At 38.2% G+C, this 24002-nt stretch overlaps 1 protein-coding gene across 7 annotated transcripts in view; it reads left to right on the top strand.

Moving 5' to 3' along the window:
* The window catches only part of RBMS3 (RNA binding motif single stranded interacting protein 3), a 691053-nt gene that overhangs the window by 362558 nt on the left and 304493 nt on the right, over positions 1 to 24002 (top strand). For all 7 annotated transcript variants that reach the window (XM_056483533.1, XM_056483538.1, XM_056483537.1 and 4 more), the window contains one exon: positions 14967 to 15025. In XM_056483533.1, the coding sequence (XP_056339508.1) occupies positions 14967 to 15025 (59 nt within the window). The remainder of the gene's footprint in view (positions 1 to 14966; positions 15026 to 24002) is intronic.

Genomic DNA, 24002 nt, shown 5'->3' with positions numbered 1-24002 from the left:
AGATGTTTATAGAGAAGGCTGAAGCAGTTTTGTGAGTAGTCATTTTGTGTTACCCATTGGCAAGAGTTAAGGGGAGAATCTCCAAGGATGGGATGTCACAGCACTCAGATGTGAGGTGGCAGATCTCCCAGGAATGCTGAAGCCAGCAAGTACATTACCTGCAAAGCAGCTAAAATGGCAAGAAGTGCAGCACCCAGGCATTCTCTCACATCTTCAGCCAGGTTGTGCAATCTGTGCTGAAATGCATTCTGCCCTGGGATAGCCTGATGCCAGTCCCCAAGTAAAACCTGTATGAGTCCAAGACACATCTGATTAGGGTTTGTTCCCATGTGGGGGAAGAAGGGAACTACCTCCTCTGGGAGAGAGGAAACTACATAATGGTTGTTACCTGAGAGAGATTAAAAAAAATTCAGTCTAAAGCAGTGGAAGTAAAGAGTGACAGAAACCAGCAAGAATCATTTTATTCTTGTAATAGCTCATTTGGGGATTTTGTATGGTGTTTTCTGGGGATGATGAACTCTTGGTATGGTTGAGCTCTGAGGCTGTTACAATTTTTCCCTGTGTGCTTTCTGTGCTAAGGAGCTGGGGAGGAGTGCCACTGTGTCTGTCTGTCTCTGTGGTGAACAGGATGGTCATTAATGACCATGCATAGAACAGTAGGATGGCTGTATCCTAGGGGAAATCAATTTTCTGCAGAGAGCCAGGCTTGTAAAGAGTAGAAAATTTCCACCGAAGGGGAGGAGGGGAAAGGGAGACAAAATTGGCAGAACAGGGATTAAAAAATACAAAGGCTTCAAAAGTAAGGGAAGACTCAAAAGGCTTTCTGTTCAAGGTGGCTTTTTTTTTTTTCACTTGTCAAAATTGAGCAGGTCTTGAACATACTAATCTTAGAGGTGGATAAGAAATTAGCCTTTAGGAGAAGGTCAGGATGGGGGACATAGGGAGGTTGGGGAGAACACTGCAAATGATGATACTTTTTTTTTTTTTAGTTTTTAAAGGGCATTTTTCTTTTAGATGGAGAACAAACATGCAGGGCTGAGTCAGTAGTGTGCATTTCACATTCACAGTGTGCAGTTCCTGCAGGAGCCTCTGCTGGAGATTATCTGGGTTTTAGAGCCATGTGCGAAACCTGGGACCAGGTCAAAGCCAGCTGAGGTAGCTCCATGTTCTGCAAAACTGGCATGACTGTGGTGTGGACAGGTTCTTGTGCTCCTCACCATGTGCAGATACAGTTTGGAATTCAGACAAGGGCCTGAATTTTTCTGCCATTCTCCAATCTTATGCTTTTGTGTCTCTTCTCTGAACCAGTTTCACTGTGACATCAAGTGTCTCTCTTAACTTTGGGTGGCCCTGAGGTACGAAAATTCTCCTCCCCACACACCCTGTAATAGTTTTCTTCACTCTAACTTCTGTGAATTTCCTTCTAATCCAACCTTGCTGTTCCCTTTGCAGAGCTGGAGAAAGTTTTTTCAAGCTCTGATATGAGAGTGGAATGGCAGCATCCTAGAGAAAGAAAAAAAGCTATTTCACAGGGAGATAAGGGAACTAAACTGCAACTGGTGTTAAATATCATCATTTAGATAACAGCTTTAATAAGAGTATATTTTCTTAGACTTTTAAAAGTATGTTTGTGTATCTTAAAAATGTAAGCAGACATAAACCTTTGCATCTCAAACAAGAGGATGATTCTTTCCTGACTCTGCTCAATATTAAAGGCTAAACCAGAGATAAGATAACTTACCATAAACATGGGAGCTTGAACAAAGAAATTGTTGTCCTAAGAATGTGGGAATCAAAAAGAAACTGAAGTCTGAACATAGGAAATTGTCTTGCAAAATGGAATGTTGCATGTAGAGTAACATTTAAGGGCTCTCAGAAATTGCAGAACAGGGCAAATCCACAGGTTTTTCTCTTAATCTCTGTGGTCTCTGGAGCAAGCCCAAGCAAAGCGAAGGGCACAGCCATATGGGAAATGAGCAACTAGAGCAGACCTTTTCTTTTGCCTTGGCTTCTTAGTCAAGATGTTGGTCTTTTGAGAACTGCCTTCCTTGAACAGCAGAAAGGGAAAGGGTCAGAAACTCCCAAGGTCTGAGTAAGTGGGAGGAAAGAGTGCAAATTCTGTTCATGAATAAGATGTTTCAGGAATGTGTAAATACACGGTCTGATACTGCAAGTGCTAGGTTGATGAAAGTTGGCCATTGAGTGCATTCAAGACTGTCCAGGACATGAATTCAGTCATTCACAGCTGTAAATATTTTCAGAATATTTGCCTGTTTCTTGTAGGATGTGTTTTTGACACCATGAAGAATGACTGTGACCTTCGTACATAGGTTTTGTGCTTTCACTGCTTCCAATGGGATGTTGAAAAAGCAGGCAGCTTGCTGCTATAGGTGATCATTGTAAATTTTGTATTACTAATTTTTATACCCAGCACCTTTGGGAGATTATATTTGGCAAAATAGATATGCTGGAATATAATTTATCTGTAGAGATATCTATATAAACTTATATATGTATATATCGATATATACATAATATTTATGTGTGTGATAGCAGTAAGTGAGGGGTGTCAGCACTGGGGTTTTGATCTATCTTTAAATCCAGCTCTTTTTATAAAGTGAGGAATGCATCACAGGCTGGATTTTTTCTTTGCTATATTTTTTTTTCCTTGAGATTGTTTTCTGGGACCCAAACCCTGCAACTATCAAGCAGTGTTCTTACCCTAGCTGAGGTTGTTCACTAATATTTGATGAAGATGTAGCCCTTGGTGTTGCCATGCCTCAAAATTTTATTGCTAGGTTCACAGTATTTGTTTCTTAAACCCTTAGTTCCTTAGGCATGTGATGAGGTAGAGAACTCAGCTTTCAATTCTTATAAAAATGTAGGTTTCTTTCCCTCATGGCACTAAAGAGAAGCATGAAAATACAGCCTGAGTCTTTAACAAAGGTTTGAAATATATAGGCAAAAGAAAAGGATGTCTCATATTTATTTGCAATTTTTTAATATCAAAATTAACTTCATAACCTTTCCTTGTGCATTAAAGAGCAATTGACAGTACTATGCTCCTTGACCAGTTTCAGGAAGATGAAGATTTATCCCAGTGAATCACAGTTCTCTCTCTCTCAAAGTATGCCCAATACTCAGAATGAGGTCTCAGATTTTCCATGTGTATCTTTATACGGTTTGAGGATTGTATCTTACTTAATTAGTTTATTTGAAGATGCCTGAAGCCAGTAATATAAAAGTCTTTTCTTGAGGGTTCCCAAGCAACTAAAGTTAAATTGCTTCCAAATTCAGAATTACTGGTCAGATTTCAAAATGGGCTCCCTGTGTTTTTTCAGTCTTTTGTTCCTGGGGTAAAAATTTTCATCAGAAACAAAAAACATTTAAATTCTTGTGCCTTTCTGTAGATCTGCCCATGGATATTTCAGAAAGGATAGGCTACAATGCATCTCTTTATTGCTTTCCATCTAGGGATCTGCCCAGCAGGACCAACCAAGTGTCCTTTTAAGGACAGAAGACTCTATGGAAATAAAGAGTTTATTTCTTCAGTGAATCTTGTGGCTTGTCTCATCCCTTCTTGGTCCTTGTTGGCTGCTTTTGGGCACAAACTGAACCACAGCAGAGCACATCAATTGCCAGTGTTGGCTTTTCTTCTGTACAATACTCATGGCCGAGGTGTCCAGTGGGAGCAGCTGGCACAAAGCTTGAGCTTTTGGTTAAATAAAATTTTGTTTTTCTTAGGCTCAGAAGTGTTGACTGATAAGCAGAGAGCTACAGGACATGCTGGTTATGCTGCCCAACCTGCCCCTTAATGTCTTCTCAAAGTAGAACTTCAGTATTTAAAGACATGAGGCAATTGCTTTATCTGTGTAAATTAGGACAGCCCTTGGAGCCAGCAGAAGGGTACCACATTTCTGGAAAACAAGAGTCTCATCCAAAGTAAAATTTTTAACAAGCTTTCTCCCTCCAAAGATATTTATCCACCTGACACAGTAAGCCTAATATGTTCAAATATGTCCATCTGTCTTTGGATAATAGAGAGTGAAGAATTATTTATACTATAGACAAAGACTCTAAACTAAATATCTTTTTAAACCTGTAAATGTATTTTTCTATCAAGTGACTCTTCATTTAATGCTTCATTCACTTGCAAGTTTTTAGTGGATTTGAAAACATAAACAATATTATTACTTGATTCATAAATTGTGTATCTATATTGCATGTGGGGCAGCTTCGCCTAGTTTGAATTTCATTGTTGACATAACTATCACTCAGAAGAAGGTTTTGGTGAATACCTGGGAGTTGTGGTGAGTTACCAGCCAGAGCAGATTTGTCTTCTTCAGCCTAATTACTGTGGTGGTTGTATGCCTTGCAGTGAGGAAGGTAAAGCCCTGTCTGACCGGGAGCATGCACTGTGTGTCCCGTGTACATCACTGGCTGTGGCGAGGCTGTAGGGAGGACTCTCCACACCAAACAAACACATCAATTTATGAGCCTGCAAAGATAATTTAACCTTGAGAAATGTCACTCGTCCTGTTTAAGCTCAACATGCCTGAAATTGTACATGTGCAAGAGCATTTAAAAATATCACAAACAAATAGCTTATCGAATCTGTTTTCACACACTCTCCCGAGCCTGCCGCTGTGTGAGAGCTGTACAAATAAATGGACTGAAAAATCTTTGCTTTTATAAATATACTAGATGGAATTAAAATTCAAAGGAACTCAAACCCAGAGGTATTCTGTCCCAGTTCTGGGTAAGCAGTGTGAACTTTTGCCCGCATAATTGTAAAACTCCAAATGCAAGCTCTTGTTGTTTCTTGAAAATTTCAGGCAGAAAAAAAATATGCATCTCTGTGCCACTTTTTTCAAAGTTCAGCCTTTGGAAAATGAATACAACAGTGACATTCCAGCCCTGGAAATAAAAGGATTAAAATAAATATATTGAAGAAAAAGAATATTTTCTGTGATGTAGATCCTGAATGATGTATTTTGCAATGTAAAATACTGAAGAAACATTTCCTCTCAAAACTGTGTTGTTTCTAAAGACAGCCCAAGTACCTGGATTTTTTCTAACTTGCAAATAATGAAATGGGAGCTGTGTGAACTCAAGTCTCACTCACACCTTTGACTCAAGTGGCCTCTGTGTGAACCCTATAAAATGCTTTAGCTTTAAATTATCAGTTTGAGTTCACAGTCCCTGATGGTAGCTGGAGTTCTTGCTTTTATCTGTAATTCCTTTTCTTTTCAATTCCTCTTCTTTTCCTTGTCTATTATTATTAGAGAGGAACCATCTGATTGAGGCATGTGTGTATATATATATATATATATATATATATATATGTGTGTGTGTGTGTGTGTGTGACAATATGTTGCAGTCATTGAATTCTTTTAAGAGTAAATTGTTTTCATGAAATGTCAGAAAAATCTTCACAAACTGAATGCTTAGAGTTCCCTTGAATAATGAGGCTATTGTTACATGATTGAACACTTCAGAGATTAATATCATGGTATGCTAGCATGCTGGTTCATACCAACTGTAATTTAACAATGAATCTTCCAAAAGTAAGCAAGCCTGTGAATGAGAAATCGGATTCAAGACATCACAGCATGCTAGAAAGCAAATAAATTCTACACTTTGGAATGATGTGCTGGGGAGAAGGGGGGTATTTCCACAATATCTAAAATAATCGAATTGTTAGGGGAAATTCTTCAAGTTTGAAAACTGCTTCTTTTTTTTTTTTTATTTTCAGTGCCAATGAGCAGTGTCTTTATAGTAGAAAAGATTTGGACTTTTTATAATTCCACTGCCCTTTGAAAATTAGTGTATGCCTGGCATTATCATTTGTGACAGCCTACAGTAAACCATATTGCATTCAGTGAAGGCTTTCAGATCTCTAAACTGTCTTCCTAATAGTGCCTCCTATCACACAGAAAATTTAGAGGCACTGATAAATGTCTGCAAACAAAAGTTGCATTTTATTTTTTAAGACATCTGAATTCTTGAAAATGTGGAATAATTAGTAATTGAAGATTTAATGATGGCCCAGAAAAAGAACTGAACTGTACTGCATGAAATCATAGTTATTAATTTGTGCATGAATTTCGTTTTCCATACTTAATTTAGCAACTGTAGAATATTTTGCTAATTAATTATTAACACTGGTTATTTGTCATGGCAGAACTGTGAGGGAAAAACATAGCTTTCTATCAAAGTAAAAACATAAATGTCATAATTTTAATATGATATACAATAATGTAATCAATTTTTAAATAGTCTTAAATAGCTTCAATATTTAAATATACAGATTTAATATGAATATAATACATAGCACTAATTAAGAATAAACAGCATTTAGAATAGAAACTGCAGCTAATAGCCAAGTGTCTTCCTTGCAACAAGCTGTGGAAAAACCCTGTAAAATGTCAGGCTATTGTGGGGAGTGCCACATTAGTAAATGGCATTTTATTCTGTCTTGGGCAAGGGTGTGATAGCCTTATTACAAACTCTGTCAATAGTATTTGAGGTTGTACATACTGAGGGCAACAAAAAACCACTATCTTTGATTTCTGCAAGCGTTGGATTAAACCACTTACTTCATTTGCATGCTGAAAAAAATTCTTATTCTGATTTTGGCAAAGGAAGGGGCAAGGCTGCAGGAAAAATTACCTATGAGCTACTAAAATGATATACATCTTGCAGTCTAAAAGCTCAAGGTCTTACTATTTCAACAAATGTGTCTGTTTAAATTTAATTTACTTTAACTTCTGTTTTACCCTTTTTTATTTCCCAAGTATTTAAAACAATTTCAATAAGCCTTCAAGCTTATACACTCTCATATGAAACTGTTTTTCCAGAGGTGTAGGTTCATATAGAAATATATAAATACAGATTAGTGTGAATATGAAGTATGACTTGGTAAAAATGTGTTGTCTTGTAAATAAATTTCTAATTTTAGTGTGAGATATGTCTTTCATTTTAGTGAGGGTGAAGACAAGACACATTCCTGGGCTTTAAGAGCAGTAGATTTTCCTTTGGAAAGGAAAGCTAGAATTTTAACAGCAGGGGAATTTTTTAGTTATAGGTGTTTCTTTACATGCCTGTTTATTTACAGGATTATCTTTCTAAAATTATTGAAATATTACAAGAAACAGACTTCACTAAAACTACTAAGTTTTCCCTATTCTTCAATAAAAGAGCACCAAAGGTCCTAACAAAGCCTTTCAGGGCTGTAGTAGAGCCCTGTGATTTGAGATAGATGGTGCTTGCATCTTCTGAGAATTGGGATTTCTGAATATGATCTGTAAATGCAGTGTTAAAATAAATGGCATGATCTACAATCTGAAATAGTTTTTTAGGTCCTTTCTTCCTAACATGGAACTGCTCTTCAATAGGATGGTAAGAGCTTGGATTTTATTTGTCTAAAGCAATAACAGTGTTTATGGACATGCTATAAAAATAGTTATTTTATGGATTTTTATAGCTTTTCCTCTCTCCTAGTTCTGAAAAATATATTTTCAGTGGCTGGGGGTAGTGGTGACTAATAGGCCCATGTATGAGTGAAATCACTACACTCTTAGTAGTAAATATCTGTACCAGAAGATACTATTGAATATGTACATGTTTTAGTGATTCATCAGCTTGCATTCTCTTGAAAATTTTCTCTTCTCACATGCTACAATGTTCATTACTGTCTGCTTAAAATTAGGCTTCTAATTGTGCTGCTAGGAGCAGAAATAGAAGATCTCAGTTTCAAAATTGCTGATCTGCCCTTTCAGAATTTGGTGCTGATGATTCAGAATCCCTTCTGAAAGTCCAGGGCTGGTTTAGATGTAGAAACAAAATATTTAAGAGGCCACTCTCCCTTTTTTGGTGATGCTTCTGAAACTCTTGGACAAGTCGTTAGTCTAAATTGCTTACTAACTTCACAGAGACTAACTAGGACCATCACAGTCCTTTGGGTGAAGAACTTTTTCTTAAACCTCCTCTGACACAACTTCAGGCTATTCCCTCAGGTCCTGTCACTGGTCACCACAGGGAAGAGATCAGTGCCTGCCCCTCCTCTTCCTCACGAGAAAGTTGTAACTGCAATGAGGTCTCTCCTCATTCTCCTCCAGGCTGAAGAAGCCAAGTAACCTCAGCTGTTCCTAATGTGTTCCCTTCTAGACCCTTCACCATCTATTTTGCCCCCCTTTGGATGCTCTCTGTTAGCTTTATACCTCTCTTAGATTGTGGTACCCAAACCTGCCCCCAGCACTGGAGGTGAGGCTGCCCCAGCTCAGAGCAGAGCAGGACAATCCCCTCCCTTGCCCAGCTCTGATGCTCTCCCTGATGCCCCCCAGGACAGGGCTGGCCCTCCTGGCTGCCAGGGCACTGCTGGCTCACACTCAACTTGCCATCAACCAGGACCCCCAGGTCCCTTTCTGCAGCTTTACTCTCCAGCCTCTCATTCCCCACTCCGTCCATACATCAGGGCTGCCCTGTCCCAAGCACAGAATCTCTCTTTCCCTTGCTAGACTTCATACTGTTGGTGACTGCACAGTCCTGTGATTCGTGGAGGTCTCTCTGCCCCTGAGAGACACAACAGCTCCTCCCAATTTTGTATCCTCTGCAAACTTAGACTGTATTTCTTGCAGTCCTATGTCCAAGCCATTTAGGAAGATTTTGAGCACTGGGCTGAGCATGGAGCCATGTGGAACTTCACTAGTAGCCATGCCCAGCCAGCTGTCCCCTCTTTCACTGTAACCCTTTGTGCCCAAGCCATGAGCCAGTTGCTCACCCATTGCATGATGTGTTTACCCAGGTGTGTGCTGGACTTTTTGTCCAGCAGGATGCTGTGTGAGACAGTGTCAAAAGCTTGTGTTTTACTGAGTGAAGGAATGGTTTTTGTAAACATGGCAGCCAGACCAATGTATTTAGAGAAGACAGAGCATCCAAGTGTTAAACTCTTACAGAAGCATAGTCTTGTCAGTCCAGTACACCATTGGTTCTCTGCAAGTAACTCCTTCTGTTTGTTCCCCAAGCCACACACTGGTCTGTGTGAGATGCTCTGAATGGCATATATTTTGTATTTTTGGGTGAATATGAGAACTTTGTCTTAAATTTTCAGGTTCTTGTTTCGTTTCATTTTAATTAAACGTAATATACAGAGAAAGGCCAACAAAGCAACTCAGTCTTTGTTAAGAGACAGAATATTAATGTCTTATATTTTGGGGGAAAAATGCAAGCATTTAAAATGCCATGCAGTGGATGAAATGCCCAGAAATTATCATGCAAATATATATATAAAAAAAATTGGAGTGAATTTCCCCTTTGTGTGTATTTGGATGTTGTAAGTTAATGTCACAGTGTATTATAGGAAGAATGTCTCTCCAAGAAATTCAACAGCAGTTCTTTCCATACTTTAGGTCTTCATAATATGGGCTTTATTTTCTCCCAAAATCCATGATTTGCCTAATGGAGTCTGCTTTAAACAAAATAAACCTGGTCATGCTATTTAGATATGAATTCACAAGAACGAAAGGGCCTCAGAGTTGCTTATCTAAATCCAATTACTGCTGGTCAAATTCATCCCAGTGCAAAAGTTCCCAAGATAAAAGCATACATTACCTAAATGCCCAGAAATGCAGACTGCTTTCAGTTGAGTGAATTGTGCTTGGAGCAATGCTTGAGGCCCTGAGTGAACTCAAATGCTGGGGATATAATTATTAAGCTCTGAACTTGGAAATTTCATGATAACTCCACTGGTTTTAAGCAAGGAAGAGTTCTGTAGACTGGCTGCTTGAGTTTCAATTCCAAGCTTCACTTTTTTTCTGAAGCATACAAGCAGTGGTTGGAATTGGGTAAAAGCTGTATTTTATGCATGCCTGTGCACCCAGTGTAGAAGAGGATGGCAGCACATGTGCAGCACAGAGTCAGGTGAGTGGTGAGAGATTTATCCTGTCTGGTGCCACAGACATCTTGTGTTACAGGACTAGCTGTGCCAGCCTGAAAGTTGGCTTGAAAGACAGAATATGCTGAGCCCATCCCAGAGGTTTTGTTTCTCAAAATGACACGGAAAAGTTGAAAAGTTTGAGTGGCCCCCACCAGCCTGGCCTCCTAGGAAATCCATTCTTTGATGCAGCAATACATGGTCACAGCTGTAGCTCAGCCAGCTTCCTCTCTTGGCATATTGGCTGCCAGCAGTGGGGTGAGTGCACCTGGCTCCTCTGCCTTGAGCTAGTCCTTAGCTGAGTCTCACTTGTCTCCTAACCCTAGCTTACACTTACCTACCCTGCACCCACAGGAGCAGCAGAAATGGCTCACATTCTTGGTGTGCTTTGAGACAGCAAATTCTCCTCTGTTTGGGCTTAGCTGTGGTTAAGGTTCGTGCATCTTACAAGGGGTATCACTCACAGCTGAATGCTTTCCTTCAGGAACTATCTCCATTTTAACAGCAGTTATCAAATAACTTCCTGGAGATGGTTGTGTTGAGCTTTGTCTGCAGTGTGAGTGCTGATCGACCTCCTGCCTGAAAGCTCTTAAAGTGATCTGCTTTGATGTGCATACATTAAGGGCTGATTTTGCATTGCTTGCATTTTCCTGAGTCTGCTGAGTAGTCTGAAAACGTGGGGTGCAATGGGATGGGGCTCTCCAGAGGGATTTTTGACATAGCTCTATAGCCAGGACTGAGCAGGGAGATGGTTTCTCTGTGCACAGCTCTGTGGGGTCTTCCCTTTGTTCTGTTTTTTTTGTGTCATGGTGTCAGTTACTGCTGCTGGCAAGTGAAGAGTTTTTAAGTGACCTTTGTAATTTTGATAGTGTATATCAGATGACTTCAACAGTTTCACTGATATATACAAGATAAAGTAAAAATGGTTATGTTTTTAAGAAGGTATTTCCACCCCCAACTGAATGTTTCCTTGGAATGTAAGAGTGGCTGGGCTGGGCCAGATAGGAATTTGTTTCAGCAGCTGTGGAGGTGCCTTATGTTAAAACAGGGACAACATGTGATGATGCTTCTCTGGTATCCTCTCACAGTTTCTGGTGGCATGTGACTTCCAGGGCACAAATATGTCTTTGCTTTTAATTTCATGATTTTTCCTCACAGAAGCTGTCCAATAGGTTTTTGTAGTGATGTCTCTGTTGGGGCATCAGTGTGGGCTGTGGCAATGAGTTCTCCAAGTAGCTCTCTATTCTGGAACCTGCAGATTTTAAACTTTATAATTTTCTAGGCAGTCCTTATATGTTATGAGAAACAATGAGGACAACTAGTCACTATTTCAGTGCATGGGTTCTTCATTAATGTGCTAAAGTCCTAATCTGTGCAGTTGCTCCTAACATGAAAGCTCTTTCAAAATCTGACCACCTGGTTTTCCATGAAAATTATTACATAAAAAAAGAATTAAAAGCATAATTGAATATAAACAGTTACAAGGATTTTTAAAAGCACTTGAACAAATTTTGTTAGTAGTTACAATGCATTTCCATAACACTTCAGGGTGAGTGTCTGGAAATGTTCAGCAATTTCAGTTCAGATGCTCAATAGACACATTCTTGAGGTAACCATCTTGGAGCCATTATGTCTCTTTCCTTGGCTAGCATGATGCACTAGGTTATCACTAATGATACAGCCATTATTTTGAAGGGTTGGTAATATGGCATTGAGGTGAACTCAATTCTATAGTCATCCTTTTATGACCAGAATTTTTGATTCAATATCTTTGAAAGACTACTTCCATGAATTGTACTCAAGAGAAAATTAAATAGTGCTTACATTTTCTCACAACAAGGAGATCATACCTGCTATTTCTTTACTTTAATGATGTCAGTAGTTTGTAGAACACAGGTGTGCAGGTTGTCGAGTTTTGTAATAATTTCTATTTAAATATAAGAAAACAAGAGATAAACTCTTGTGATGTATTTTATCCTTATTTTTGTGAACATTCCCATTGAATACATTTTTTTTTTTGTACTTCTGGGTGAATCAAATCATGATTAAAGGTAAAACAAGCAGAAAGCCAAACAACTTTGGAGATGAGCTATAGCTTAATACCACACTTCACACATGAGAGAAAGAAATATGACTGCATTCGTAGGAACAAAATACCTTCCTGATTTCATGCAGCACACAAACTAACATTCTTCATCAGAACTGATGTTCTGATTACTGTAGAATAATTACTTCAAATATTTAGCAAAACAGTGTCCAAATTAATTCCAATTACTTTCTTGTGGTAGCACTCAGGGTTTATAGCAGCAGATTAAATCGCCGACATATGGCTAATTGCCTATAACAGGGTTTGTTATTGTGGTGCCTCTTACCACTCTGATGTCTGTTTCTGCAAATGTAAAGGTGTGCACATAACTTTGAGTGTGGGGAGAAGCATTTCCTGAACGGAACAGAATTCTGTGAGCAAAATCTCTAGTGTAACTAAGGGTTTGCAGGATTGCAGTACATAGCAAATAACTCTATGAAATCTCTAATAAAAGCAGTGGAACCACAAATGCCTGTCTCTGCTGGTAAGAAATGTAAACTTCTAGCTCTCACATGACTTGGATGAAGCAACATATAAATTCATTAGGAGTGGCTGGGCTGAAATGCAGGCTAGGTGTTGGTTTTTGTTGGCAGAAATTTAGGTAGGGGTCATGTTTTATTTGAGGTTGTTGTGGGTTAGCTGCTGATTTTTGTTGAATTCTTTTTCCATGTATCTGTCAGAGATGCATTACTGTACAAGATAGGTGTGCTTTTGCTTTTTTTTTTTCATGTATTTAATATTAAATGAAGATGCACCATGCAGGTCAAATTTCCTGCTGGGTAGAGTGACCCACTGAACAGCCATAAATCACTGAATTGAATTTTTCTTTGCCTTCTTAAGACGTGTGCTCTAATATCTTAGAGGCCAAAGTCAACTTCAGGTACTACCACGAAGAATTATAGAATTAAGTGGAACGTGAGTGAGTACAAAGGCCCCAGTTCTGGAAACACCTGAGGTTAGAAAAGCATGTGATCTCATGGTTAACATTAAATCTGTTATGTATTTGGTTGGAGTGGAGCCAGCAATGGCAAAATAGATTCTCAACTACCTGCCTGTGTACCCATCATAGTGCACTGAACAGAGGATTGTGTCTGCCTTCAGAACCCAAAATCCTTCTGGTCTACAGTCAGCAAAAAAAAAAGGGGGTGGAGAGAATTGAAGGGGAGGAAGGCTTGCATGACATTTTTGGCTCCTAAACGATAGCTGAGTTGGGGCTTGTTTTAGTTTACACAAATTGTGAATACTCTCAGGTCAGTTTTCCCTCCTCCTCCTGACTGGTTTCAGACTGAAACAAAATGAAGCAAAATATGCTTTTCCTCCTCAAGTGAAAGTCAAATGGAAACAAATGCTTTTGTGAGTTCTTGGAGAAAGATAAAACAGTGAAATGGAAAGTCTCACTTTGCATCACTCAGGAGAGCAAAGAGAGAGAGAAAGATAGTGAGTGGCTACATGTCACTTACAGTATGAAAACTTCAGCTGAGAACTTTGTCTCAAACTTTGCTTGTATCAAAGAATACCTTTGGTTAGGCCATTCCCAGTCTTCCCATAGGTGCTACTTGATCCCAGGCTGAAACCCAAAGGGTTTTTTTATGCTCTGAGAGTTGTGGTACCATTTCCTCTTTCTCTCTCTTTTTTAAATTTTTTTTTTTGTTTTTTTTTTGGTTTTTTGTTTGTTTTTTTGGTGAGGGCGTAACAAAAGAAGAGTGTGTCCATGAATATGTGGCACAGTGCTCTAACTGCCCTTAGAGTTCTTGAGTTCTTTTCTGTGTAGTGGGAGTCATGGATTTCTTCCTGAGGCAGAGAAAGGAACAGCAGCAAGGTTTTTCACATTTTGGCTTCTGGATTTCAAGTAGAAGTCACTAACACCAAATTTATATTGCTGTTAATTAAGATTAACCAAATAAGCATTTGTCTACCATGTGCTTCAATGGTTTGTAACTTATGTTGGTTATTTTCCATGGGTGTTTCTTTGCCATTAGAAGATATTATAACTCTTAAATCTTTTTTAGTAATATGTCCTTTGTGGATGTAGAAACTCGTGTTTCATGGAAAAGTCCTCCAAATGAAAGCCCAATATATCAGAGTATCAGTAATGCTTTTTAAAAAATGTGGGAAAGGGCATTTTAAGGGAAGTTCTCTTCAATGAAGACCAAGATGTCTCAGTGATTTGAGAAATAAAATTATTTTACTTATTCTTCTGGTGTCTTATGTTCATCCACAAATATCATCTTCTGTGATCTTTTACCAGGATTTTGTGATACTTGCTATTAAGTCTGCATTTTTAGTCTTAATCTCTGTGAGGTAAACAGAGATACCTATTTTATGGTCTGGTTGCTTTATATAACAAGTTGTAGCTGCCCGAATTCCCTCTTCACCATGATAAGTCTATCAAATTGCAGTGCAGTGCCATGCTATCTATGGGAGGTGATATAAATTCAAATGAGTGTTAACATTCATCTTGGAAAGAGCTGGGAGATGCACATAAACCTCAAAGGTTCTGTTTATCTAAACTCAATAGAGTGTATATACATAGACATGGATGCACACATGAGCACAGCTGTGTGTGCCTGTGTATAAAAAGTGACCATAATTTTTGTTAATCCTGAAAGAATGTGGTCCATCTGTATTTAAACTAAACAAACTTGAAATAATTTAGTCAAAGAAGCCTCTTTACTAGTGCCAGTGTTCTAAAATCCTTACTGTGATTGGCATTTATGCTGGCAGTGCATGGATCAGAGATGGATGGGTTGTGGCATGTGCTCTTCAGGGGGACTCTAAAAGTGTTTGAGCTAGTGGCATAAGGGATCTCTCCAGGATTATCAGATGAACATTTTTCAAGAGCTCTAGACCTCTTCTTAGGCTATGTGTTATATATGCACGCAAAAATCACTATGTACTTTACTAAAATATAGTAACTTGCACCTCTGGTTTTTGTTTTCTCCATAGGTATGGGAAAATTGTATCCACAAAGGCAATTCTTGACAAAAACACGAATCAGTGCAAAGGTAGGTGCAGTGTGTCCACCCTGTGAGTTCATTATCAGTTTGAATGATTGACTGGTGGCTTGACTGCCAAAGCTCTGGCTCCAACTGTGCAATCAACATAATGCACAGTATATTACAAACATATTTAATAATGCCAAAGCTTTGAGTTGTGCTTCCAGTAACATTGCTCATTAATTTTTTTCATTAACAAACAAAATGAAAATCACAAATCAGAACAAGTATCAAATTGCTTCTGCAGAAGAGTAAATTACCTTCTAACCACATAGTGCTGTCTGATTTGAATGATATCATCAGTGATGCAAATTGATTTCCTATATAAAGATGAGAAACCTTTGGGAAAAGTTTCCCAAGGAAAACTTGGTCTAATTTTTATATTTTTGTGAAGTCTTGGCATATGCTAATGGAAGGAGAAAATATTCTTTATGACACAAATAGATCTACAAGTTGCAGTACCAAGATATGGAAATAATTCCTCTTCCAGTTTTATGTTCCTAATTTTTCTGCTAATGTATGAAAATAATTTTAAATTAAATATAGCATGTTGTGTGTGTTTGTGTGTAGCTGTATCTGCTGAGGAAAATATTGGCTAATGTTGTAGTAGTATCTCAGGACTAGAATTGTTACTCATTTATGAGTCTGCAGTGTCACTGAGCCTATGGGGGAGAAACTGTGCCTTAAAATGATTCTGTAGATTTCCACTAGTGGTGTACAGAATACTTTTGGAATAATAAAATCTGCTAGAGTGGGTTCTCCTGAAAACAAGCACATCCTGGATAGTATTTCTATATGTGTTAGGAAAAAGGAAAAGCATTGCAGTTCAGGACTGTCTTGTGAGTGGCCAGATACCGGGTGAAGAGAAGCAGAAGAGAAACATTCTCAGGAAATTATGAGACAGGAGAAAAATCCTGCTACCTGTACCAAAGATGTTTTTGAGATTTATAGAAGTCTGTGACTTTATCTATTGCCTGCCAGAAACAGTGTTCATTAGTTACTGAGGAGAAAAGCAAATTGGAAGACTGCAGTTCTAGTCTTAGAAAACTCCACCAACCAATTTGTCATGGGCCATTGTCATGAGTTGCACTGCTGTGCTTTTGCTTCTGCCTGAACGTGTGTTTGATTTCCTTGGGGCACTCTTCTGGCAGAATTCTGATAACATCACTCTGTATTTCTTTGAATATCATACCAGGAACAGGACCTCATTGTGTTTGGGGTTTGGTGGTTTCTTTGCTCTTTTTTGGATTGGGTTATAAAGGGATATCCTTGTGAGCAGAACTTCCTTTGCTCCCATTGCCGGTGGTAAACAAGGAAAGAAGTGGATCTGCTTGTGAAACACAAAATGTGAAGTGAAAATATTGTAAAGAATATGAATTGTACAATTTTGAGAAAGAAAAATGTCTGGTTTTAGTGTTCTTTATATTGCAGTTAGCTTTAAGATTATTTTAATAGGAGCCATATATCAATGAGTTGGTATTTTCTTTTAGTTTGCTTTCATGCTGTTGTATTACACTGTAGGGCAGAGATATCTATTTGTATTTTCAAAGATGGATCTTTATGACATAAGTAGTGCCATTAAAAGATCATAAACATAATTGGATTTATTAACAGTATGCTTTATGATATAAAAAGAATAGATATTTTACTGCTTTAAATGCTGGATACAATTTCCTTTCCCTTCAGTAAGGCCGCAAGAAAAATAAAAGGGAAAAAAAAAAAAAAGAAAAAAAAAAAAAAAAAAAAGGAAAAAAAAAAACAGCTTCCCAGGAATCAGAAGTGGACGGGACCTGAAGAGATCAGGACCTGCCTTGGGGCAGGATCAGCTCTAACCCACTGCTGAGGGGTATTTCTGTAACCTTCACTCAAAGGCCTCCAGTGGTGGAGATTCCTTGAGCTCCTCAGGCAATCTCTGATAACACTCCCTCTCCTCACATAATGAAGCATTTCCTAATGTCTAACCCAAATCTCTCTTGATGCAATTTAAGTCTATTGCTTCTTTTCTTATCCCCAGTGGACACATAGAGCAGTTTATTCCACTCCTTTTTGCAGCAAACAAATATATTTTTGAAGACTGATCTGCATTTTCCTTGGACAAAGCACTAGTTGTTTCACTTTTTTCTTAAAGGCTGTTTTAAATTTCTCAATATGTTGCACTTTGCTGGTCTCTCTAATCAGCTCACTCCTTACCTGAAGAACTTGGAGCTGGGCATAGGTTTTTGGATGGCCTAAACTGGATCATTTTAAGTTGTACAGAGGAGTTTGATTTGTCTTCTCTGTGATCACAGAGCTCTCCTCCATGTTCATGTATACATATAAATAATTTTATATGTATTTAAAATATAGATGCATCTCTGAGGGAAAAATGAGAAAAATGGTGCTGGTTTATGCTGGGAGATTCTGTGCAGCCCCTGGTTTTGTTACTCTTCCACTGCTGCTGCCAGCCAGGCATTCCTTATTGTGTACTCTGCTCTGGGTTGTTGATTATTCCCTCCTAGAGCTAGAAATTTTCATTTGTCTCTATTGAATTTTTATCCTATTTTTTCCTGTGGCCTCCTTAATTTACTAAGATTTGAGTATAATCTTAAGCCTCCAGAGTGCTTGCAGCACTTACCTCTTTAGTATCCTCTTCACAGTTAATAAATGGTTTCTCTAATCCACTGGACAAGATAAAGTGGAAGAGAGTGAATAATAACAGACCTGAGGAAGACATTTGAGGAAACTCTCTCAGACACCAGGTAGTGCAATACTGAACCATTGAGAATTTATTTTTTAAACTGGATCTGCTAATCAGTTTGACACCTACTTCACAGCATTATCAGCTAGACCTTTTTTCTCCTATCTGCTCAAGTTATGAAAGAGAAGCAAAGTTTAACTAAAATATATAATACTGAGCTATTCAAAGGCTGGTTACATACTTTTAGACAAAATTGCAATATGACATTTTTTACTCTTTCTGAATCTGTGTTGCATAGGACTAATCACCACCTTTGAGGGTCTGTGAATGGATTCATGCATCGGTTTGCTCCAAGATTTTTCCAGAAGTTGAAACTGTCTCTAAAACAGTGGAGTCTACAACTATTTCCTAGAAAAACCCAGCAAAAAACAACAACCACCACCAACCCTCCCCACAACACAATCCCCTTCCCCCCCAAACCCAAAAAATGCTCAAACAAAACCTAGTATTCAAACAACAAGAAAGGAAGAAAAAAACACATTATTTGTTTGCTCCTTTCCAGTCTTTTGGGTGTCACTCACTTTCTGCCTTTCTTGGGTCTCACTTTCTACAAGACTATCTTGTTAAATGAGCACATCATCCTGTGATGTGTATGCAGTTGAGTGGATTAAATTCAAGGAAATGATAGAAATTATCACATGATTAGTGATTTCAGAATTTATTTCAGTGTCATTTGTGTGTTGATCAAGGTATAGAGTAAAGCTGAAAGTAGAAATATTTAATTTAGCAAGGAAATGATTTCAAAACTTCCATGTAACAACAGATCTTTTAACAGGTTGCTGCTTAGCAAGAAGTGTTTGCTTTCCTTCTGGAGAAATGAGGAAAACATTCAGTGATGTACTTTAAGTCATTCTCCATTATTCCTCAGATTTTAAAAAGATACCCACAGCATTCCTGTCATGATAAGGAGCACAGTTATCTAAGGAGTTCTCTCCCTGTTCTGAATTAAGCAGTCAGGTCTAAAATAATCATAGAGGCTGCCAGAGAATTTGCTAGGGACAACTTTTGACATAACCTCTCATTTTCAGATTGCTCTTTGTTGGTGGTGTAACTGTTAAGTGAGGCAGAGGAGAAGTAACAATCACCCTGTAACAGAACAATATATAAAACAAAATAAGCACAGTCATGACAACATGGCCAGAAATCTCTGAACAAAGCAAAGAACAAATACATATGGAGGATAATTAAAACCAGACACATGATTCATTCAGATGTTCGAACACAAAACCCCTAATGAACAAGTTGGAGAGTTTTGGCTGCTTTTGCTTTTTCCCTTTCCCTCCCCTTTCTCCCTCTTCCCCTTGCACATTTCCCCTTCTGGGCCTACTGTATTTGCTAATTTACAAAGCTGGGGAAATGAAATAAAAGCAACCATTCGAGAGAAATGTTGATCTGAAACGTGCAGACTCTTCTCTCTGCAGCCCCCACCCTCTCCAGCCTGGCTTGCCTTTGCTAGACCTACGTGCTCAGAGCTGAGGGAATGAGTAATGGTTGTTTCACAGTACAGTTTCCATACCTCATAGCAATGGAATACAGAACAGTTAATCTGCCAAATGCACAAGCCCATTTCTTAGAGTATGAATTACTGTCATCTGTGTCTGCCCTTGCAGACACTGTAATTGCATGCATGCATATTTGCTTCCTGGTTTAATCAGGGGCTTGCATGATTTTGAGTATTTTGCTAGTACCTTAGAAGATGGGCACAGAAGAATGACTAAAAGTCTGAAATTCCACCTGTGGGAATTATTTTTTTTTTAATAAATAAATCCTATGAATCACAGTAATTTGTAGGAGACTGGTATATTCTTCATTTTATGTATATTTTTTCAAACCCTGAGTGACTTGATATGTTGAAAGCATTGTTTGTCTTAGGAGAGAAATGTGCCTGACATGATGAGGGGAAATGCAGTGACTCTGTTTATAATTTTAGTATTTCATGATGACATTTTTCTAGTTGAGAAATGTAATCAATGATCTATTTCTTTTTAATATATGAAAACTGGATGGATGCAGATATGCATTCATTAGGATTGTGGTAGGTTTACTGCAAAGAAAAAAAAAAAAAAGCCATGAGGTCATCTGTGTTAACCCACCATATATCACATACAATTTTATTTCTCCACTTGCCTTGCTGTTTTTAGACCAGGACATAAAATTTACCATGACCTATTTTATAAATTGAGAGTTTATTTGTGTAACAGAAATGGAATAACTGGAGGCTTACTATAAGTGCTGGAGATAATTGGAATGGCATGATAAAGTGATGTTTCATATCTCCCAGAAGGAATCTGTCCTGCCTTGTGTCTGTTGCTACTCATATTCTTAAACTCACCAACATCCCTAAATACTCTAATGCATTGGAGCTTAATGAACTGGAGGCTTCTGCTCTGGTGTTTTGATAAATAAATCTTGTATTCATATAGTAGGTATACCTTAGTATGTGTGTTAGATAAAATACTTTCAAAACTTCAAATTTTAAAAAGTATTCTCTGATCATATTCTATGAAGAGTGAAGTTTGTGATTATATGAAATTATGCATTTTTACTTTATATTTTTAAATTCATATTCTTATACTTAAGATGGCAAAATTTGGTTGTAACTAGCAATGTAAAGCAAGTCCATGTGAAATAATAAGCTGGTGGGAAAGAGCTAAGCTACATAGAAAAAAAGCTATTTAGTTAATAAATTTTATTTATTGGGAATAAGCTCGAATTACAATAACTGTGCTGTGTAATTTATGATTCTCAGAATTGCCATTTTGGAAGGGAAAAAATTCCAGACAAGTAGGTCTGTGCCTGATCACAGACTGTAAACTGTTCACACTAGGAGGGCATGCACAGTGTGCTTCAAGGGGAAATGGATCTTGTAGAAAGTAAATAATTTGTAAAACAGACTTATTTAATTTTGAAACTCTAGACTTGTGTACCTAATAAATCAGCCCTGTTTTTCGATGTCAGAGTAGCAATAGATGTGCTGGGTTTTTGTGCATTAATTTTGTTTGTTTGCATTTCTATTTTTTTTTTCCTTTTTGATCCGCTCCAAAGCATTATGTAATGATTGGCATAATAGTTCTCAAGTTATTAAAGTGTAGCAGTATGGAATATTTTAATTCAGCAGGTTTTCTGACAGGAGTTTGAAAGCTGGACACGTGTCTGTGGCTCTGCTGATCCATCTCACCACGGACCTGCAGCAGCCACAACTGATCTGATTCTTCTGTCCCTGGGCCTCCTGAACAGAGGGCACAGACTGTGCTGAGTTCTGCCACTTCTGCTTAGCAGGCCAGCTGATAAAACCAAATCTCCAGAGAAAGAAGGACATCTTCAACAGTGTCACTGAGCCCCCATTCTGAAAGAGTTTAAAGGGAAAAAGCAAACTTGCAATGCTCTGTGTTTTGATAAATACATTAAACAACATGAGGGTAATTGTTTAAAAATTGTAAATATTTGGAGATTTTTTAGTCTCTTTTCTGGGAGTTTTTTTAAACTTCAGTGTTTTTTTACTTTCACTCATGTGATTTTTATAAGTAAAGGTTGAGATGATACTTTTTCTGGTTAAATTAAAGAGTGATATTACTATGGAACCACATGAGACCAAGAGTCAAGTCTTAAAAAAAAAATACCTAAAGGAGGCATCTAAACACCATGACAGCAGGCATACATCAAAATTAAGTGAAAGGAGTTGCCAGTAAAAAAACATGAGGTTGTTCCCTCACAAAAAAAGTGCAAATTCACACTCTAGCTTAGCAAATAAAAGCTCATTTGATTTCTGGGCTCATGAGCTATGATGCTCTGTAAATCTGACCACTTTAAGAAGTTACCAGAAACTATATGGGAGGGTGGGAATGCTGCATATGTACATATAAAATAACTAAATAGTTGTCTCCTTGACTTTACAGATGATGTGTTCATGGGTGTTTAGGTATCACAACAAAGCAATTTTCCTAGCACCTGTTGTGTTGGCCAGCAGGCATTATTATGTCTTGGCAAATGTGCAAGTGTTTTGCAAAATCTCATTTTAGCTTGGGGGTATGAGATTCTCCTGTTTGTATATGTTTGAATGCTTTTTATGTCTGCTCAAGTGAAATAGGAAAAGATTCAATGAGTTGTGCCCAGCAAGTCATGATAGCTGGAGCACACCAGCCCTGGCCAGCGTGTCACTGAGGTGAGGGCTCAGAGACATACTCACCCCTATGCCTGCAAAATGCAGCTGCACCTCAGCAAACATTCTTGACTGCCTCTAAACAGTGCTCTGTCTCAAGCAAGACCTCTAAAAGTTGTTTATTGAGTTTAAAGCCAGGTCCTCTACAGAGGAAACTCCTTCCTAATTAGTTCCCCAGACACTTTCTTAAATGGCTTCTTTGCAATTAAGGAAAAAAATTTCCTGGGTCATTATCTTTTCATAAATGAACTCATGGCCTAGCAAATATTTTCTGTAAGGAGACTCAAGATGCTCAAGTATTCTGTGACATATCTAATCTGTGATTATTCTTAATTTACTGCTTCCAAAATCTGCAGACCCATATCGCTGACAAATAATTGGTTTAATTTTGTTTCCTTCCAGAGAAATAAAAAAGTAAAATTTCCATTTGTACACAGTGATTAATGTTTTGATTCATTGGTCTGTATAAAACTTTGCCAATAGCTTGGCATGCACTTGAAGTGCATTTTGGGACTGGGTAATGCCAGTAGGCTCTTAGTGGTCTCAGCAGACATGGAAATATCTATTTCATATAAAAAAAATGAACAGATGAGAATTTTTTTTATCTGAACAGTGGCTCATAATCAGCTTTGTTGAAAGCTTCCTTACAATGCCTTGGTTTTGTTCAAATGTCTTGAAGAATTACTTTGCTTAAGCTTTTTTTTTTTTCTGATGCCATGGTACAGCATCCTATACAGCATTGAATCTGTTTGCCCTCTGGCTGCTTGAAGGCAAGTCATCTCTTCTAAAAGTGATGGTACTTTGTTCAGGAGTTACTTTCTCAAAAGTCTCAAGATCTTTGACACAGCAGCCAACCTATAGAAACTCAGGGCAGAGGCAGGAGGAGAACAGTGCTCAGGTCCTGAGTTTTGCTAGAGCCCTTCTTTAGGCTGTCTCAGAGTGTACAGCATATGCCAAACATGTGCTGCCTTGATACAGTGACAGTTTGATAATGAATCCAATTGACAGGCTCTTATTGAACGTGGGTACTCAACAGGAACCATTCTGAATCAGATCTGTGAGTTACAACACGACTTCACTTCTGTGGTTTGCCAGCAGAGAATTTGTCACTGCTTGCTCTTCCCCTGTTACTGCACACCCCCTGCTTTTGTTTTGAAGAGTAGAATTCACTTGCCCAAGTGAACTGAGTAAATGTTCCCTTTCTTGGTAGAGGGTATACTGTGAAACACTAAGAGGCTGTGCCATCACTTTTATTACATCTGTCTTTCTGGGTGTCTGAGGGCTGCCTGTCTGGAGATGGTGTAGGATTGCTTGAACAGGAATAGATGTGCAACACAGGAGAAAAATCATAACTGCTGGCAATAAAGGTGTAGTTTGCTCACTGCTGATCGAAAAACCCACCCACACCACTTCTGGGAAAGCAACTGCTGGGCATTATTAATACTGCTCCCTCTATTTAGGCTGTGGTTGCCATATACAGCTATGTGAGCACTAAAGCTCTAGGTGCTAATCAACAGTACAGACAATAATTGTATCCACCAAAAAATAACTAAAAGGCAACCTTCTCCAATGGACTTTGCAGCCCAGGTCTTTGTAAAAGAGCAGGGTTCACAATCAATTTAGGTACTGTAAGTAAGGTTATGATTTTGAATGGAGGTAAATGACATCTCTTTAAATTACTGAATTCGCCACAAAAAAAAAAACCAAAAAACCAACCAAACAAAAAAACCCCGCCAAAAAACCCAAACCAAACCAGTCTTTCAGCTCTCCTGAGAATAAATGTACATTTGGATAACATTTAGTGAGTTTTTTTCAACCCAGAATGTTTTGAGGAGAGCTAAATTATAGATGAGGAAAGGAGGAGGCCATGTTAGGGGTGCTAGAAATGACTCTCCTACTTGATGAAATAGTTTTTGTCTGACTGGGTCTTGCTCAGGACCAATAATTGGCTGATGTTTTCTTCCATTAGATGGCAGTGGTGTGATACGTGGTTTCTCTTGACCCCCCAAACTACAAATTTTATTAAAAAATTACAAATGGTTAAATTTTCCCAGTTTGGCTTCCAATTTCAGAGTCTCCAAGCCGTTATT

The sequence above is a fragment of the Oenanthe melanoleuca genome, chromosome 2 (genome assembly GCF_029582105.1).
Source record: "Oenanthe melanoleuca isolate GR-GAL-2019-014 chromosome 2, OMel1.0, whole genome shotgun sequence".
NCBI classification, from domain to species: Eukaryota; Metazoa; Chordata; class Aves; order Passeriformes; family Muscicapidae; genus Oenanthe; species Oenanthe melanoleuca.
This window is presented reverse-complemented; position numbering and strand designations above follow the sequence as displayed.